Here is a 19,608-nt window from a genome sequence, read left to right on the forward strand (position 1 = left end):
GAAAACACCAACATATTAATATTGTGTGTTCAATCAGCCTTAGAGCTGCACAGTGGATGGCACCTGTCATCAAGTAGCAGCCCAAAATCATCACATCACATCATTCAGGTGTGCACTCAGTCCACGGTCTGCACTCGTGTTTGTCTATAACTGTGAGCATTTTGGGAATTAGTTACAGTGTATCACAGTATCATAACAGTGAGTGTGTGTGTGTGTGTCCTCCTGCAATGCTGCCTTCTATACATTCTATCCTATACACACAGAGCAGGCTGTGCTGCCATGGCAACTCGCGACAGAGCATGCAGTGTGTGTTCCCGCACTAAGCTAGTGTAGGCAACACACACACACACACACACACACACACACACACACACACACACACACACACACACACACACACACTGGCAGTGCAGAGGAATACTTAATAGTACAGGAAACTGTCCCTCTCGTGTCTCACCCTGGCATTACTATTATCACCGTAATACACTGGAAATATGGTTCATATTTTAAAATGTGAATTAACTCAAGCACCAGACAAGACCACACTGGCTGAATAACCCTTTGCACTAACAGAAGTTTTGTTTTCTCACAACAGTCACAGCAGTATATCACTAAAATGGCTCGTATACCACATTTATAGTCTTTTTGTAGTTGTATTGCTGTTGCTCATTTACTTCCGCTGCCAATTTTCCACATCATTCTGCTGCCATTTCAATTTTCCATTCATAAATGCAATGTTTTATGAACGACGCTGGGTTTTTGTGGGGGGGTTGAAAATTAAATTGGACTTTCTGGGAATTATTGCAGCAGGAGTTTAGATCACCACTCAGGATGAATGGGGAGGGCGCGGGTGTAATGGCTTCTTGCCAGGGTGATAGTAACACTGTGTGCGAGCGTGTGCACCTGTGCTGATCACTGTGTTCTAAATCATAAACTAGTGTCCGCACACACACACAAACACACACAGAGCACACATGCCCACAATGCCTGTCTGTCCACAGGCATATTTCATCATTAGCTCTAAGCAGTTAATCCTCTGCTCCACTGACCACGGCTCAGCTCAGCCTATTTCAATAATCTGCATCTGGGGCTAACCATCCCATCACACACACACACGCACACACATGCAAAACAAGGACACAATCAACACACAAACATATGGGAGTGGTCCAGAGCAATAAATTTCTCCCGGAAAAGCTCTCTCACCTACGCACGTGTAAATTTATCCATCTACAACCCATTGTGCCGACAGCAGACAGTTACTTGGACAGCCCCCCTCTTTTATTTATGAGACTCTGACTTGATTGTAATAATAAGTTGAAAAAGATAGGATCCCTCATGCTAAACCATTGTTGTTCTGACTGCAAGGTTTAAATTGTCACCAAGCATTTTGGATGGGGAAATGGAGTTAAATTGTAGAATAAAACCGCGGAGGAAAACAAGTAAAAATGACAGATAAGTGATGTGTGTTTGATGAGGAGAGAGCAGCAGGCGGAGCGGCGGAAGGGAAAACAGGACGAGGGAGGGGTGATGAGACAGTCGAGAATTTGGACCTCACAGTATAAATCAGGGAAATTGACAAAGGTTGAGTCAAAAGTGAAAGTCTGACCTTTTTCCTTTCCAACAACAAACATTAGCCATTCAACATAAACAGAGCTGACACATTTCTCCGTCATGCCATTTAACCTGCATGACACACAACGTGTCATGCACATCAGTCTGTACTGTATGTCACTACTGCGACATTTTCTCATCTCGCTCTTCGAGAGGCGAGAGCCCTACGATGTCGAACGGTCACCTTTCTGCCTCACCATTCATCCCTCATCATGCAAAGTCTTTCTTTTTTTTCCTCCATCTTTTGTCTTTCTTGCAGCCTGACACAATAAAGTAATGGTAGTGGTTAAAATGTGAATTAATCATCATAATTGGGAATTGGAAAAGCCTCCGAGAGGCGACAGACACCTTGACAGTGATCGTTGCTTGCCTTTCTCGTCTCGTTTTCGTCTATATCAAGTTTTCTGCTCGCTGTCTTGATCGCCAATGCCCCCCCCCCCCCCCCCGCCATTGAGATGGACTTAAGGGAGACACATTAACACCTCAGCAGGTGGCCTTCAGTCTCATCGCTCTGCTCTATTCTCTCTCCTCTTCTTCCCTCAACACAACCCTTCAATCCTCATAGAGGCAGCAGACCAGGCATTGTCCAGCAGTGTTAACATAGTGTGTGTGTGTGTATTTACTGATGCATGCATATGTGTTTATCTCAATACAGGCAGTCAGGTGCATTGAGTATCATGTGTGTTCCCCCTGCACGTATATCTGCACCTCTCATGCAAATATGTTGCATGACCAGATGACCATGAACTAAACCAAAGCTTGCAGGGGGGTTTGCGGCTTTCCTCTTGACCTACTGTTGTGCACTCATCTGCAGTAAGTGGTTTAAACCTTTCCCAGTCACAGTCTTTTATCTCCATCACATCTCCATCTCCTCCTTAAGCCACAGACCGACGTGCACACACACACACAGACTGACCAACAGACTGGCTGACAGAAGCCATATGGTCCCATTCACATCCAGTGGCGGGAGGTAGCCATCAAAAGACCTGTTCAGTGCAACCTCCATTCAGCCACGGGCCAAAGGAGTGAGATGCATGAAGGGTAAAAGGGAAGAGGGGAATTATGAGGAGAGGGCAAACAGAGGTAGAGAGTGGGGAGGGGAAGCAAAGAGGAGAACGATGCACTAAGTGCTCAAGAGTACAGAGAAAGACAGTCAATCATTACAAAAAGGCACATAGCGAGGTGTAAATGTAAAGAGTAACAGTGACGGCTGAAAATGGCATGTGTAGAACTCCATCGACTGCCAGCCTTGTTCTTGTTTGGAGGGGATGCGGTTAATGTTGGTCAAAGGATGTTTTATTTACTTCTGACACTTTCTTCTCAAACCCACCATCGCGTCACACACCCTCAAAATCATCTTTCTGCTCGTCTTCCAGAACGACTACACAAGACACCCCCCCTCCAACCACGATAATGGCCAGATTATTTTCAGGGAAATGACTCCAGCAGCAACCGTTTCTGTCTGGACTCCAAGAGGAATCTTCAGTGCCAAAATTACATCTAAATCATCCAAGTCTGTTTATTCTTTCTACCTCAAACATTGTACGTCTAAAAGTGTTCTCCAGTTTGGCTGGGGTTCAGTATACAGTATTGTTGGTTAAAGGTAGGGTGAAGGGTCAGAGAATAAATCCTGTTAATGTCAGCTCTAATTAGCGAATCGGCAACTATGTTTTTGCTTGGATGCACGAGGAATGCTACTCGCGCCACCTCACATAAAACAATTTCACAAGCGGTGTGAATTTAACTCACTCGGCTTCCCGTCAAACCCGACTTCATGATGTCATAAATGTGGGCCTGTAAACCGACATTTAGCAAACCTCATTGCATCTTTTTTTTACTGTAAAGCTTATGTTTATTCAAGACAGTGCGTTAGTCACAGGATCATAAATAGCAGTGAAAAAAAAATGAAAGAGTGCATGTGAGAGAAGAGCTGAGAAGAAGGAGGAGGAGGAGGAGGAGGAGGAGGGGTTGATGGTTGGAACAAGTAAGGTGGAGGAGTGTATATAAATCAACATCCATTAGCTGTGGGGTTATAAAGTCACTGATGAAGGAGGTGGACTGAAGCTCAGGCCTTTTATTGTCTTGTTGTTGTCTTTTATTGCCTGTGATGTCATCTAATGGTATACAGCTAACGACAGAGGAGGGGAAGTATGTACATGGGAGGGGAGGATGGGGCAGTAATGGGGCTTTGTGCAAGTTGCTTACGTCTGTGTTGACACAGTATATTGATCACCTTTTGCCAAAGACCGTGTGCACTTGTGGGCTTCCTTCGCCAATACATATACCGTAAGTGCACGTCTGATCTTTATTCACGTCAGGTCGTAATAAAAGAACAATGACACAATCCTGCAGCCTTGTTTCTCTCAAGTGCCAATATGTGGTTTTGAGAGGGAAGTCTGGAGAGAGGCCAAGGGAAAGGAGAAAAGCACCAAGATAACCAGGAAAATAAATGTAATATCCTCAAGTACAAATATTCAGTGAAACCTCAAAAATGGCTTGTAATGCTTTTAGCCATCAAAGCCACTAAATTCCCCTTTCCTAACCCATTCTCATCATCACAGATGAGCAGCAGGCATTAAATATGATTACATGCGGTATTTCCGCCCCCGTTTCAAACATCTGCCCATGTGTTGGTTATTGTCCAACATCATGGAAAACCACTGACTCAACCACTCTGTTCCTGCACGGAACCTGAAGAACAGTAGTGTTTCGTTTCCGTGTGAATATTTACCGACTTTACAGACCTCCGGTGACTTTTTTGGCAACTAGTAACAAATCTACCGATTTTCTGTCATAAACCTAAATACTTTACGAGAAGGAAATGCACAATTCTGCCGCACATTCTGCATTCACACACACACACACAGAAGCACTGTGTGAGCGCAGGGCACGAAGACAAGAATGAGCTGTGGATGTGCAGTGCAGTCGACTGATGTGTTTTGTTTTCTCCTCTTTATTTAAAAATTCAACACTTTTTTCACCCCCCTGTGTGAAATCTCTAAAGACAGGACATGTTCTTGTGATGTCTAGCGTTACTTTTCATGGAGAGTAGTTGGTAAAACTGTCAAACATCATCGCATTCCTAAAGTAGCGCATTCGCCGTCTACACTGAATCGCGAGGCCGGCGTGTGGACGGAACGGCTCTAATTATCTTTCCCCCTCTCTCCTCGGCTTTTACCACATGACTCATCTCCAGCACCTGTTGTAAGGGAGTGCAGCAGTAGGCTGCTGCTGCAGCAAAATGTACACAGCAAAAACAAGGGTTTGCACTAGTAAAAAAATAAAAAAATAGCTGTTATCACTGGTGGCCTGCTCTGACCTTCACATCTTTGTTTTACTTTCACCATCTTTGTCTTTTGTGTCCACATACAGCACTTTAAATGCAACTCCCTTTTCGACTGGGAATATCTGGCATATACGGTACAACATCTCCCACAAACTCAAACTTTCAGCTCTCCACTGCTTCCTTCAGACATTTCTCTCTTTACTTCTCTCCATGTAATGCTGGATTTCCCAAGCCCCCGAGTGCCCAGTGGCCAAGCTACCCCAAAAATTAGTCTCAGTCATGCAATATGCTGTATGTGTGCTAGAGTGTGGGAAAGGGAGGGGTTAAAGCACAGGAGCTACCCACATTTCTATCACACCTTGTAGCAGCATGTCATCCCATTAGCCCAGGACATGGCTGCACGTGTGGGAGGGAACAGGAGCATGAGGGCAGCCCGAGGTGGACGCCACAACATGCCAAATCCCAGCTTGACCAGCGCTGCTTCACCGTGACAGGACAAATCGTGTTCAGCCAAGAGCTCTTCTGTCACATGACGTGTCAAGTAATGATCAGCGATAATCACAACTAGTAGTCACATGAATCACAAGTACTGCATCCTTTTCTAACTCGCCTCAGGAAAGAGATAAGGAAAAGTTTTGCCTTATCGATTCTGGAACATGCTGATCTGTGCTGTCTAGCAAGTTCTGTAACATGCTGATGTGTGCTACAATCTGCCCCCAGGGGTCTGGATTTCATTCAAGTCCAAAGTGAAGGAAAAGTACGGCGGCTACTCCTGATACTGTGTGTACACTGCATAAGTGTGTGTGTGGTATATGGTGCAGTGGATGAGGAGGATGTTGAGAGATATCAGATAGGCTTGGCTCGAGGAACAAAACCCCCTCAGGGGCTCTCCTGATCCCCCTTCTTCCTCACACACACAGAGAGAGAGGTAAATTCTCTCCACAGACGTACACACACTTACTCCTTTTCACTCTCCCTCTCTTCCTCTTACAAATACAGCCAACTCAGCTGATTTGACTGAAAGTCAATCTACCTTACGGGTCCCATCCCGTCCTTCCTCCAAACCAATAGTCCCCAATTCCCAGTCTCCGCTGCACATTCTCACGGGCGAGAAAGCGGCGTCTCACTGCTCCTTACCTTCTTGACGCGGCCACTTTTGGTGCCGACGAAGACGAGCGAGTGGTTCTTGTAGACGTAGGCGACGACGGAGCTCATTTTGTCGACGCCGTCGGTGAAGAGCGGTTTGCCGCGCACCATCTCGGACACGCCGAGCGGCGCGTTCATGTCGAGGCCGCAAAAGTCGTCGTCGATGGTCAGGAGCTGCGGTGCGACGACAAAAAGGGAGTTAGTTAGTTAGTTAGTTAGTTAGTTTGACACAAACATACAGTGTGACTCTGTTTTCCTTTTTAGTCGAAAAAGTAAAACTTCCCGCTTGTGCAAACTTAAATTATTGAGTCAATTTTGAAAAGAGCTCGGGGACACACTGGGAGAAAGGTTCAGAGTGTCCTGCGAAACAGAGTGTGCTTTCCAGATAAAGGTACAACTCACCCGGGAGCTCAAGATTAATACAAACAGTAATCAGTGTCTTAGTGTGAGTGGATTTCCATAAGGCACACACACACACACACACACACAGATTCATACATATACATTGGAAAACAGAGGTGAGTGAGAGAATTTGCAAGCATTTGTATGCCAGTGTGCTTCTGCTGATCCGAGCCATTGCGGTAAAAAAAAAAAAAGAGAGGAAGACGGGAGGAGACTACAGTCAGGTTCTAGCTGTGTAATAGCGCTAGAGGCTGCTCTGTCAGGCACAATTCCCCACTGTCCACCCAACGCTACAGCAACTGCAGAAACGCCAGTGCTGCAAGATATTCACTGCGAAACTGTGAAATGATTCAAAGTGAAGTGAGGGAATAAAAAATAAAAAATAAAAGTGGTACATCGTCACACTACTCTGAGACAAATCAAGACTATGCAGCACTCTTGATGGAGGTTCATCTGTTATGCTTTCAGTGAGGACACGCTGCTGTGATTTGCTGATTATAGACAGATAGGTGTGTGTTTTCTCTGCCTCTCTATATTTTGTGTTTTGAGAATATTCACACTACTCATTGTGGGCAGAATGACTTATGGGTTTTGATAAGGAGAATAATGGTGCTAGGGACTGGTCATTTTTCTGTGTTTATGGCTGGTATTTGAAACAAGGAGTTCTTAATGAATAGGTTTTTGAATGTGACGCGTGTTTTTTCTGTGAGGAAAAGTACTTTGGCAAAGGAAGATTGGTATTCTAGTGAAACTAGTGGGTGGGAGGGATGAAAACTACTTGACACTGTAATGACTTAATGAAGGCATTTTTTTTTTATTGGACATATCTGGACGTTGTAGGTTCAGATACTGTAGTACAGGTTTACTTTGCCAACAAAAAGGAACATATCAGCTAAGGAAAATAAGATATGGTGAAATCAAACATTATGCCGAGGGGGAAAAGCTCCCGGCTCAGTCAGTGGTATGAAGATTATCTAAAGGGGCAGAAGAGGGTCTTTCAATGCACTATACGTCTTATTCCCCCCCCCCCCCCCCCCCCCGTTGTCTTCCTGGAAGTAAACCTCTGGACTCAATCAATCAATCTTCAAAAGCACCAAGTGACTCCTCGCAACAATTCACTACAGGCCATCATCATCATCTGAAGCCTCAGACTGAGCCGCAGAGGAAATATGGTGTCTGCTTTCATTAGACAAATGGAAGATGGCCAGTCTTGGCCACAACAAGCTCGAGGCAATAACACGGGGGGGTTATATGAAGTGGCGTCAAAAGATCGATGGAGACGATTTCGAATTTGATTGTGTCATATGATCTAAGGGTTGAGGACGTGGCGATGAAAAGAAATGGCAACGCCGGTGAATATTTGTGGAGAATGAAAGACATTTATGTGGATATTTTTCCCTTCTGATTTCTCCATGCATCCCCCCCCCCCCCCCTCTTTGTTTCTCCCTCTGACCTTTTCAGAATGAGCTGCTGTCAAGAGAGTGCACTCTCTGTCCTACACACCATGTGGTGGCTCTCTGCTAGACTGATGGCACTGTGATGTGAAGCATGGTCACTCTGTAAAATCACAGTGAAACATCACTGTGTCGCTCCACACGCTAACCTGCCCGCTCCTCCGTGACACCGAGGATCTAAGATCAAAACTCATTTTCAAGCCACAACTGAGCTCTGAGATTTGATTTTTTTGATATTTTTTGAAATAAAATCAGTGTAGCCAGCGACGTCGTCGACCAACGCGACAATGCTTTCACTGTTTTCATCATGTTTTCTGTCCCCGTGTTGTAGTTTCTTTTTCGACTCATCTCCTGAATGTGTTTTCCAAACTTTGAGGGATGACAAGTTTTCACGGCCTTGGCCAAGCTGAGCAATAAGTGTTCTTTCAATCTTCTTTGCCCTCCGTCTTCAGCGAGGATGTGATCCACACACACACACACACACTCACTGAACAACTTGGCAGATAAAAACTCTGAGAGGTCTACAAGAGATCTGAGCGCCGCTGATACTGATAGGCTTAATCAACATGTGTGTGTTTAACAAAGTATTAATTCAGTTTAGTTCTTTATAACTGAAGTGCAACGTTCCAAAACACTCGACTTGACTGAGCACTCGAAAAAAAAAAAGAAACACTACTCTGTGTCTCAGCCCGAGTCCCACAGCATAGTAGGAGAGAAGAAAGACAGGGAGGTTACTCCCAAAAGACAGAGGGACAGGAAAACAGAGTCTCTGTATTTGGACGGGGGCCAGGCAGAATCAGGTCACTCTCAGCCATATCCATCTCTCTGCTTCTAACTGCCTGCCAGCACCAGCACAAAGAGAGCTCTCTTTTGGACTGTGCATAGGGATCAGCAGATACAGAGTGCAGAGAAAGAGAAGGGCCAGTGGGTGTGCACGCAAGAGAGAGAGAGAGAGAGAGAGAGTTGCTCAATGCGATTAGAGGGGGGACTGAAAGAGATCCACTCTCCAACGCTCTCTGATGTATGGCCTAATCTGGGTTTTGCACTGTTGTGGAGGGCCTGTACTGTTGGCTACAAGTTCACAAAGCTAATGACACATATTAAACCACAGAGACATACATTACCCTTCATGTCAATGCTCAAGATGCTCCAGAGAGTCAATTTTCTTGCACTTGTAGCCATTTCCCCTTTTTTTGTTGATATTACACAGCATGCAGCGAATTCAATGGCTTCCCTAATCTTTTTTTTTTTAGGTCTGCTGATTCTGTACTTTTTTTTATTATAAAAAAGTCCTTTTTGTCCTTGGTCTGTTTGTCCTACTGCAGTCCTAAACGATAGCAAGGAGAAACCTTAAGTTACAAAGAAATACCGTCGGAGTGAAATAAGAAAATTGAATGCCAGTGGCTGCGCTTGTGTAATTATCCACTTGGATATTGGGTATTTTGCTCTAGTCCTACTGTGCTAAAGGGCCGGCCTGCCAGGATGATTGACGGCACTCAAGAATTATGTCATGGCTAAGTGGGTCTGTGGTGTTCAATCTTAGATAGTGTCAACATTCAAGTTTCACTACGGTAAAACACTGGCTGTGTGACTCCTCCAGAAAGAGCGAGTCATTCACACGAGATTGATCACTTAAACTTTATATTATGGTATATAATGATTTGAATGCATCTGAATTACAGACATGCTTAAGAGGAATCATTGTCTCGTAACTGATTTTGATTTTACTCATTTGAGTGACAACTATAACCACAAAGGACAAACATTTAAACAAGTGGCATTGTAGAAAGCTGAATCTATAAGACTCATAGAATAAAGGTATAGACGATGCTGGAGCCTTCATTTTTAGGGAGCGAGACAGAGAGTGTGTGCGTGCGTGCATTTGCTGTTGCAAGACAGTCTATCTGCGTAGTGACCCATGGTGCCTTCAATCACAGGAGCAATGTGTGACAAAACAAAACATCACTCTGCCCTTCACACATACACACAGTGAGATGTTCCAGGCACAATTCTTTTCCCACTTCACTAAAAGCGACTCTGCCAACCCACTTTGCACCCTTTTTTTTCCCCCTTAATGTTGTTTCTTCTTCTGTAATTCACCTCCAACAGCATCTCATCACAACCTTCTGGCTGTTATGCCCCGTTTCCATACATGCTTTTCTTTTTCTATTTCCCTCCACACAGAAACAAGTCTGTTTTGGAAACGGTCCAATGTTATACCCAATTGCAGCCACTCCGCGGACTCGTCTCCTTTAAGATTTTCTAATTCAGGCAGAAACTGTATCAGCAAGTTAGAAAGAGGACGCAATTACTTCTGAAGACAGATGTATAAACATATAGCCTGGAGCACATGACGCAGTAAACAGCTCCAGGATACAGTGTGTCCAGAGATTAGTTCAAGGTCAAGGTTTTTTTTGAGCAGTAGAATTCACGGCAGAAACTTTTCATTCTTTGTGTTTTCAGTCATATTCCAACTCCGTTTGCAGCCGTCTGTCTCGACATAAATCACAGGTGTGCGACACAGGGACGTGAAGCTGGAAGCTTGAGGGTTTGATTCTCGGTTCCGCTCGTCTATATGCAGATGTGGCCTTGGGCAAGATATCCTTTATTTAACCAGGTAAGAAAAGTCTCAAAATCTCTCTTTCACAAGAGAACCCGGCCAAGACGGCAGCATCGGTATACACTTAAAAGTCGCATCGTAAAAACAGACAAATACACAAAACAACCACCGCAACACGAGCAAACGGGCCACTAATTAAAACTCAATTAGAGCAGCTACATCCATCAAGAGAACGCTTTTCTCTGTCACTTAAAAGTGATTTAAATTCACCCAGGGTGATCATTGCTCCTGACAGCTGTGCCGTGTGTATGTGTATGCAAGAGTGACTAGTGAAGGACGAGGGTTTTGACTTTTCTGAATGTCTTCATATTAAACAAAGCTGAAAAACGGGGCAAACTGTTTTAAGAATGTAGTGTGTGCGCCGAAACAAAGTTGATTTAATCGTGTGTTCTCTTGGCAGGTCGACGTTGAGGAGGCAGGCTTTGATAGGCCTGTAACGTTTTGTGAATTCATGTTTGTGCGGATGCTCGCACCTGCCAACTGTTATCTGAGCAGCTACATGGGATAATAAATAATACACACCGGTTACAAGAAAACAATGAAATCAGGAACTAAAACAAAAACACCCATGACGATTCCGGAATGAAACTAAAACATCACGAAAAGCAAAGAGATCGCCCGGGGGAATGGATGCAGAATCCAACTAGGAGCCGCATGCAGGAGAGATTACTCTTTCATTTTTCACGACTACGACTGCTTTTGACGGATAAAAATAAAGAATAATAAGCCTGCTCGCATTACAGAGTACACAGCTGACAGTTTATTAGGTATAATTACTTTATAATAATATACTTTATAATAATTACTTTCAGCTCTTGCAATCCAGTGCAACGCCGATCATTTTCATTCTGTTGATGCCGCGTCAGAGAGGTGTTGATTCAGCTCGGCGCTTATATTTCACACAGCGGTGGAGCTGGATCGAGTTTCATTACATTAACAAGAGAATCATTCGTCAGGGAATTTAAGCGACTGTTCTATCCAATAATATCACATTCAGGGGCATGTGTATGTTTGATATAAGGGAAGCGACGGAAGTAGAATAGAATAAAGATATTTTCTGACTCAGATTCTAGCCCACTAGTGACTTTAGTATGCAGGAGGTGAAGAAATTGAGATGGATGGCAACTCGCAGGTGTTTGTTTTGTCCATATCGTTCTCCCTCGACTCGAAGCTTAACTGTAAGTTAAATACTGTAAAGAAGATAAAGGTTGATAGTCATAGAGGCATAACTTGAGACGACACTCCTACAGGTTGTAACAAAAAAAACTGCAGCTATGACAAAAGTTAGAAACACTACACATCGGATGCATTTACATATTGCCATAAACTACAATGGCAACGCGGTGACTAAGCAAGAATCAGTTCTGTCAGTGTTTACAGTATGGTGACGGAGAGAGGAGACATGTTTAATCACAAAATAATGATATTGTGATGGATTCTGACCTTTAACAAGTGGTATCATGCATGGAGATTTAATTAGTGAGCCTGGATAGCGGATATGTGGATGGAGTGGGGTGAATTGTGAGGGGGAGGCGAGGGGGGGGGGGGCTCAGTCTGGATGTTTTTTAATGAATCCACAAGCCATTCCCTTCCTGAGGATGTGGCCGAGACTGACTCATCAGCAACCAGTCACTGATTAAGCTCAGCAATCAGGAGGAGGACAGAGTACAGGCGGCGACACTGTTCAGTGGTCGGTCAAGCACAGAGTACAACAGAAGCCTGAGAGTCAACAACGTGAAAAATGAGCGTGGACGGCAGATGGAGGACGTCATAAAAGACGAGTCCCTTTCAAGCCGATGATGAAACACGGGAGGCTGTGATCAAGAGATCAAGGAGAAGACTACAAGAAACAGCAGCAACCAACTAGAATAATCTAATTAATTGTAGGGAATTTAAAATGAGAAGTCGATAGCACATGACAAATGTGGAAGAATCGCCCCGTGGCATGTTAGCTAATGACATGTAATTAATGATCATTAGCAGAAAGGATGAGGATGGTCGTGGTCCATTGGGAACTTAGAGGGCGACCTGGTAGATTTTCAATGCGCTTATGGAGAGCAGTGTGAGGGGCAACGGAGGGGAGAGAAGGACAGACACATCATCCGGGAACAATGGAACGAGAAGACAGGCTGGGGATTTTTATAAGAACGTGACGAGAAGGACACGCGGGCAAAAGAAAAGCATAGGCAACGCGCTATGAATCAAGGATGAGAGAGAATGAGAGCAGAGTGTGAATTTATTGCGATCCCGCTGTTTTGTTGTTATGTGTGTGTGTGTGTGTGTGTGTGTGTGTGTGTTTTTTCTTTTTCTGCTGACACAGTGAACATGGAGGGGAAAGGCAGTGGGATTTTTTATAGGTCACATGCCACTTCACAATGATCTATGGATACAGGCCCTTTGCAGACTTATACTGTTGAGCACGCATTATGTGGCTCAGCCAAGCATGGCCGTTTGTTGGAAGCTCCCCCCCCCCTCCCCAACCCCACCCCCCTTACTCTCTCACCTCCCATTTATCCTCTCTCCTGCCCTCATACCCATCATCCCATTCTCTGTATGCTCCTGTATTTTATCCTCAAGTGTTTAATTTGTCATATTTGTCTTTTTACGATTACTTACTTACTGAAATCTAAACGCTAACACTTCAACTAATATGTGAATTTTAAGTACTTAATGGGTTATAGAATAGAGTGCTGAAGATATTATAGACTAGAGCTGAAACGACTAATCGATGAATCGATTATTAATCGACTACTAACTTAATCGACAACTATTTTGACAATCGAATAATCGGTTTGAAGCTTTTTACATGATTAAAACAAGACTTCTGATTGTTTAAGCTTCTTAAATGTGAATATTTTCTAACGAAATCATTAAAAGTCAATCATTTTGGTTTGTGGACAAAACAAGACATTTGAGAACATCATCATTTCCAGGTTTGACGAACACCGATCAACATCTTTTTAAGGTTTTCTGATATTCTGAACACCAAACAATTAATCAATTAATCGAGAAAATAATCGACTATGAAAATAATCGTTGGTTGCAGCACTATTATAGGCCAAACAATACCAGATGCAAGGATGTTAGTATACAAACAAGCAGCTGCCACGGTTGAGAGATGCTACTGCAGTCATGGCTGTCATCCATCTACTCTTACAGAGAAGGTATATGTACGACATGTGGTATCCACATCGAGTCTGAACGTGTTCCATCTATATCAAAATGTGTGCATGTCTATTTTGCGTTGATGTGTGCGTGTGTGTGTGTGTGTGAGTGCATTTGGCGTGTTGGGCCACACAGCCAAGCTACTCTAATGAGCCTGGGAGCTGTTCATCCACTCTCTAATTGGAGGAAAAACAACATGTTCAAAATACGACAGCATTTGAAAGGTTCGGGGGGGAAAAAAACGAGAGTGTGGGAGGAAGATGGCGAGCGAGGAAAGTGGGTAAAGATAAATGGGCATAGCCTTAAAGCGGGGGCTTCTTTCTCATCTATGTTCCCTCTGCAGTAACTGCCAAGTCAGTGACATGCAACCATCCATTTTTGTTCATGACATTTGCTCTTATTATACTTTATGGGGAGATTTTTTTTAATCACGACGATTGTCTGGAACCTTCTGTTGACGACATAGATTCAGATTAGTTTCTATTTCTAAAAGGATTGAATTGTGTTTACATTTATTTTATGTCAACTGCAATTTGTAATAAATTCCAACTAAAAATGGGATGGAAGTGAGTAAAGAAATGCAAATTAGGTGCAAAAAAAGGGCAGGAATTTAAAAAGAAATTGGACTGCTGAATAGTGCCATCACTGGTCCTGACATTTTAAAATGTGAAAATAATTTATATCCATTAGATCTAGACTTTTATCAGGGGAAAAACACGAGTTTGTGTATTTGATGTCTCAGAGCTGGAAGACAGCAGGCGAGAATCTTATTTGATATTTATATTATTTTATGACTCCGCAATTAGTGTCTCGTTAATGCAGGATCCTAAAAAGAAGAAGTCTGCCTTCCACAATTCCCTCAGTAACCTTGTTTGGTGTATTCAAAAATGATCTCTCTGCTGGGCTCACATCTAAGGGAAGCACAGCATGGAGTGAACAATAACTTTGAAACTGTATTTCTGCAGATACGGAGTCGTGCATCATTTAAAATGCAAAAGGAGACTGTCAGAGAAATACAACGACATCCAACACAAAAGCACCCCGTCATGTTTCCCCACGACGAAGTCTCTTAATATTTTCCATGTTCTTATTGTGTAAAAACCTAAAGGGAAACATATATATAAATATTAATTTACTGATGTTGAAGCAATGGGCTGATTTATGAGAGCGTTGTATTGTGTTTTTACGGCTTAAGCATCAACTCCACTTTAAAAGGAGCCTGCTAAAAGTTTTTACGATCTGTATTTTTATAGATTATTTACTAAGTGTTCATACAACAAGTTATTTTATGGCCATTACTCTACAGAAAAAAAGAGCATCATATCCCAATCTTTGCGGAAGTCATTCTTACCAGTGTGGTTACGTGTGTGTGTGTGTGTGTACAGTATATGGGTCAGAACTCATCTATCTCCAGCAGAGTCCAACGTCACCGGTTCAGCGGGGTCTAATTTATGCAGTGGTGGTTGTGGTGATGATACTGTGGCTCATGCTGAACTGGCATAATTTCTTAGCACTAACCCCTGTGTGCTCCCCTCACACTTCCCCCCCTCCCCGCTGACAGTTCCACCTCAGGCATGATTTATCAGGCCCTCGAGCAGCAGACAAAGGCGCCTCGGCACGTGTACAGTGCCAAAGATGGATTAATAGATAAACACAGTGATTCCCTGACCAAAAACACGAGAGAGGGGTCAATTCCACAGTGTCTTCACAGTGGATTGCACAGGTCAGACTAGGAGGATCACATTTATGTGTTTGAAATATGACAAATAAGAAACTATTTGTTTTCTGAATGATTTTTTTTATCTTTTATCACTCAGCTCAGTTAAATCAATAAACCAGAATCATTCCGCTGCAACAGCAGAGCTTTGTCTTATTTGACCCTATTATCTACACACTATTAAGGACATGGTTTATTAAACCCCGCCGTCGACAATAACTACAAATTCACTCCGATTAGGGACATTTTCTTCTTCCCGGGGTTGGCGGTTTTTATTAATAACACAATATGAGATCACTAATATTTAAGGCTGCTTAAAAAAGGTGATGTAAACATGTACCACTCAATTTAACATTGTTTTTTTTCTTTTTTTGTATGTGCACAAAGTGAGAAATCCAATCAACTGAATCACTGAATTTGTGAGGCTGTTATGGAGAATAGAATTATGCTAATTTGGCTGAGCATTCAGCTGCATTTAAAGGGTGAGTGGAACAAAACAGGCAGTGGATGGTTAACATCTCATCGCTATGGGATGGAGCGTGAACCCACCGAAGAACAGTGTCCCTGTGAGCCTCCCACTTTGCACCCGACGAATGATTTTCCTCAGTCCGTCAATAAGAATTAGAGAAATGATTATATATTTGTTTTACTAAAGTCACTCTTGTGCTATTTTTCCCTTAACAAATCTGTTTATCTAATTCTACTTTAAGCCCAAGTGCTAAACACCTGCTGTTCTGGATGTCACAATGTGTGAACTTGTGCATGCACAGCATGTGTGAAATACGTAAATAAGATCTATAAAAACAGTTTTAGAGAGTTTGCTCTTGTTCAACTTCTGCCATTTGCTTTTTTTTTGTAATTCCCAGTGCTCGCTTTAAAATTAGAGTGCTGAAAAACCTCACACTATGCATGTGTGTGTGTGTGTTAAACAGTAGTACTCACCGCACTGCTGCAGGGGATATCTTTGACTTTGAGCCAAGCCAGGTCCAGCGTACCCTCGCCCTTGTAGCAGGACTGCAGTCGCTCCTTGATTTTCTCATTGATCTTCCGCAGAGAGAAAACACACAGTGCTGAGTCCTGGGAGGCCTGCCGTGGACGTCGCTTCTGACCTTTTGAGAAGACGGCAAACAATACGTCGTCGTCTGGTGCCACGTCGAGAGAGCGCGCCAGAATAGCACCAGCTTTGGACAGGTAGGCCGCCTCGAGTAATCGGTACTCCACGTTGTCACTAATGCATCCAATAGGCACCTCCACGTAGGAGTTGAAAGCAGTGTCTGCCTTACAAAGGCGGACTATCTTGGAAGTGTAGACCTGTTCCCGACCAGTGGACGAGGATCCCGCAGTCGGCCCGCCCCCCATTTCGGGCTGTAAAGTCAGAAAGTAGACAAAGTTCCCACTGGCAAAGCCATAAATGTAGTATATGTCAAAGTCCGGAATGACGGTGAAGGTGTCTGAAGGGATCTTGATCATAGAAGCCACAAACTCATCATGAAAGACATACGCAAACATGCCGTCTTCCTCGGAGTTTCTCGCCAACTTGCGGCTGGAGATGGTGGGGAAGTATTCTGGCTTGCCGTCCACCGCTGTGGCTACGAACAACATGTCCGGAGAGGCGTTTCCATACGAAACAATGACGCCAAACACTGAGCCGCTTTCATTGACACCAGAGAGGTAGTGCTCCTTCTTGTGGAAAGGCTCTCCCAATTTGAATAGATCATCTAGACGAAGGAGTTTGCAGATGCCCTGATAGAGGCTGCCACACGCCAGTAGCCGGTTCTCCCGGTAGTCCATCAGGAGCATCTTGTTGACGTTGTTGGTGAGTGTCAGTGGCTCACTGCAAGGTTGGACGATGCGCGGAGGATAGCACTTGCGGTTGTCTTCGTCTGGGCCAGTCTCATGGGACACTTGGACCTCCAAGGCCGGGGACAGTTTATATATACGGTTGACGGCACCCAAGTAAACGTTACCATTGCGATAGTCCACCGCCAAATGGTTGAATGTCCACTCGGGGTTTTCAGCACGAAACGAGGAATACTCCTCCTCCTGAAGGGACACTGTGATCACCTGGGAGCTGGAACTCTGAGCCTGTGGGGCTTGCACCACAGTCTGTGATGCCACATGAAGCATCAGAGTTGACAGAAAGCAGCATACAAAAGAGCAGGTCCATGTCCTGGTGAGTGACGCCATGGCTGTGCCGATGGTGGGAGCAGTGACGAGAGGGAAGCGGGCACAGACCGGTGCTGTCACCGATCACAATCAAGCCTCTCTTGAGATGGAGGACATCATACACCTGAATAGAGAGGAAACAAACCAATTACTGCATGTTCCACCCAACTGTCAGTGTACATGAGGCATTTGAAGACACTGTGATCTTTGCTCTGATCCTACAGAGCAGAGGTTTAAGCAGAACATCATTAAAAGAAGACTAATGAGGGAACCGGGTAAACTGGTCACACAATTGAGACTCTGGCCCAAAAATGAATGAGGCTAGAACAGTGCGTTTAAATTTAAAATACAATGTGAAGCTTCAACCAGTAGAATCAGTTCATCGATTGAGAAAGTGGGCATAAGAGGAAGAGTAACAACGTCTAAAAAGATCTTTGCACAATCTCTTTGCATAGACCCCTGCATCTCTGCACCCCCCTGTGCCTTTCTGCTCCAGCTACTATGCACCTAATTGATTCTCCCCTTGGACTAGCAATTTGCATGCTTTGGCGATTTCTCTCTTTTTCTCCCCCCCCCCCAACAGGGATGCTCACCTGCTGACACTGCTAGCAGAGAAAAAGGACCTTCCCTCATCTGTGTAAAGATACACAACACGGACACACTCTCACAAAAGTAGCCAGGTTTGTAACGAAGAGAAAGAACAATTAGGGAAGAAAACGCAGCGTTTGCAGAAACACACTTCCCTGTAGTGCTAAGGTCATTTGCAAAGTTCCAACAACACACACGCATTCAACCACAGCCGACAGGTGCAAGCCAAGAAACACACACAACCTGGTGTTTCAATGGAAATGTTGCATGTAGCAGGTAGAAGTGGTGAGTCTATATTTATACTATGCACTACGGACACCAGGGCTGCCCTCAGAAAACACTGAACACACGGTATTATTAACAAGCACTGATTATAAGGCGGATATGACAGAATTTCCTGTAAACATGGGTGTCCTGTGTGCGTGCTTATTACATCTCTCCTGTGGCAAACTAGGTATTACAAAGTAGAGGTGTTGTCCGCTAGGGTTGGATCTGGAAGTTCTGTAACAATGATACAATCATCATATCTCAAGGTAACATTATTACCGTGGTAGGGAAACGCTAGAAACACTTGTATTTAGCGGTTTGTCCTCTATATCAAATCTGTGGTGCAGGGTAAAGACAGAAACGCGTGTCACGCAACTCGATGTATACTTTACAAAGTTTCTCCTTGCATAATTACTGTTGTAGTAATGTTCCAATTTGAATTTGCAGACCTAATAATAGATCAGATGTTGTTCAAATGCACGCTGGTGCTACCTGCCATTGCATTGCTGCAGATCTCATCACAGGTCGACATCCAGAGCAATCACAAGTTGAAAACGCAACCTCACTGCAATCTTACCAACAGCCCATCTCCTGAGAGAATCAATGGAGCGATAAAAGCAAAAAGAAAAAAAGAAAGAAGAGTGGGAGGTGTAAATGGAGAGACACTTAAAGGCTGTGGACAAAATAACAGAAACAATCCCAACGTCATAACATATCCCTGCAGTAAATATGCATTTACATGCTTGAGTAAAAGACTAAACCCACAAGATGGGGGGGAAAAGCATGTTCACATAGTTAAAGTGTTTCTGTTATTGTGTCCAGCCACTAAAGAGAGAGAGGCATTAATTTAAGAGGAAAAGAGCTGTTGTTACATGAGGAGTAATGACAGGGCAGTGAGCCTAGAATGCTCCTCTAAAAATAAAAGGGAGAACTGCATATTAATCTCACACGGGGAACAGAACTGCAACTCCCATCTCTCATTTACCTAGCAGGGGAAACAGCTTTAACAAAGTGTTCCTGTGAAATTCCCAGGCAACTTTATTCAGCAGGTATTATTAATAGAAAAAAGAGACAAGAGCGGAGGAAGGTCACATGAAAAGGAGACTTGAGCCTCTTTTTTTCTTCCCACAAAGCAGAATACCACAGTACGCTTTGCAACAGTACACCGAGTACCCGATCTGAC

At 43.8% G+C, this 19,608-nt stretch overlaps 1 protein-coding gene across 1 annotated transcript in view; it reads right to left on the reverse strand.

Annotated features, from left to right (window-relative positions):
* Positions 1-19,608, reverse strand: part of plxna4 (plexin A4) — a 183,659-nt gene that overhangs the window by 145,738 nt on the left and 18,313 nt on the right. Inside the window, exons 2-3 of the mRNA XM_058624311.1 lie at positions 16,347-17,694; positions 6,038-6,220 (exon numbers count right to left, since the gene is read on the reverse strand). Of these exons, the coding sequence (XP_058480294.1) occupies positions 6,038-6,220; positions 16,347-17,591 (1,428 nt within the window). The 5' untranslated portion in view covers positions 17,592-17,694. The remainder of the gene's footprint in view (positions 1-6,037; positions 6,221-16,346; positions 17,695-19,608) is intronic.

The sequence above is a fragment of the Solea solea genome, chromosome 3 (genome assembly GCF_958295425.1).
Source record: "Solea solea chromosome 3, fSolSol10.1, whole genome shotgun sequence".
In the NCBI taxonomy this organism is placed as follows: domain Eukaryota; kingdom Metazoa; phylum Chordata; class Actinopteri; order Pleuronectiformes; family Soleidae; genus Solea; species Solea solea.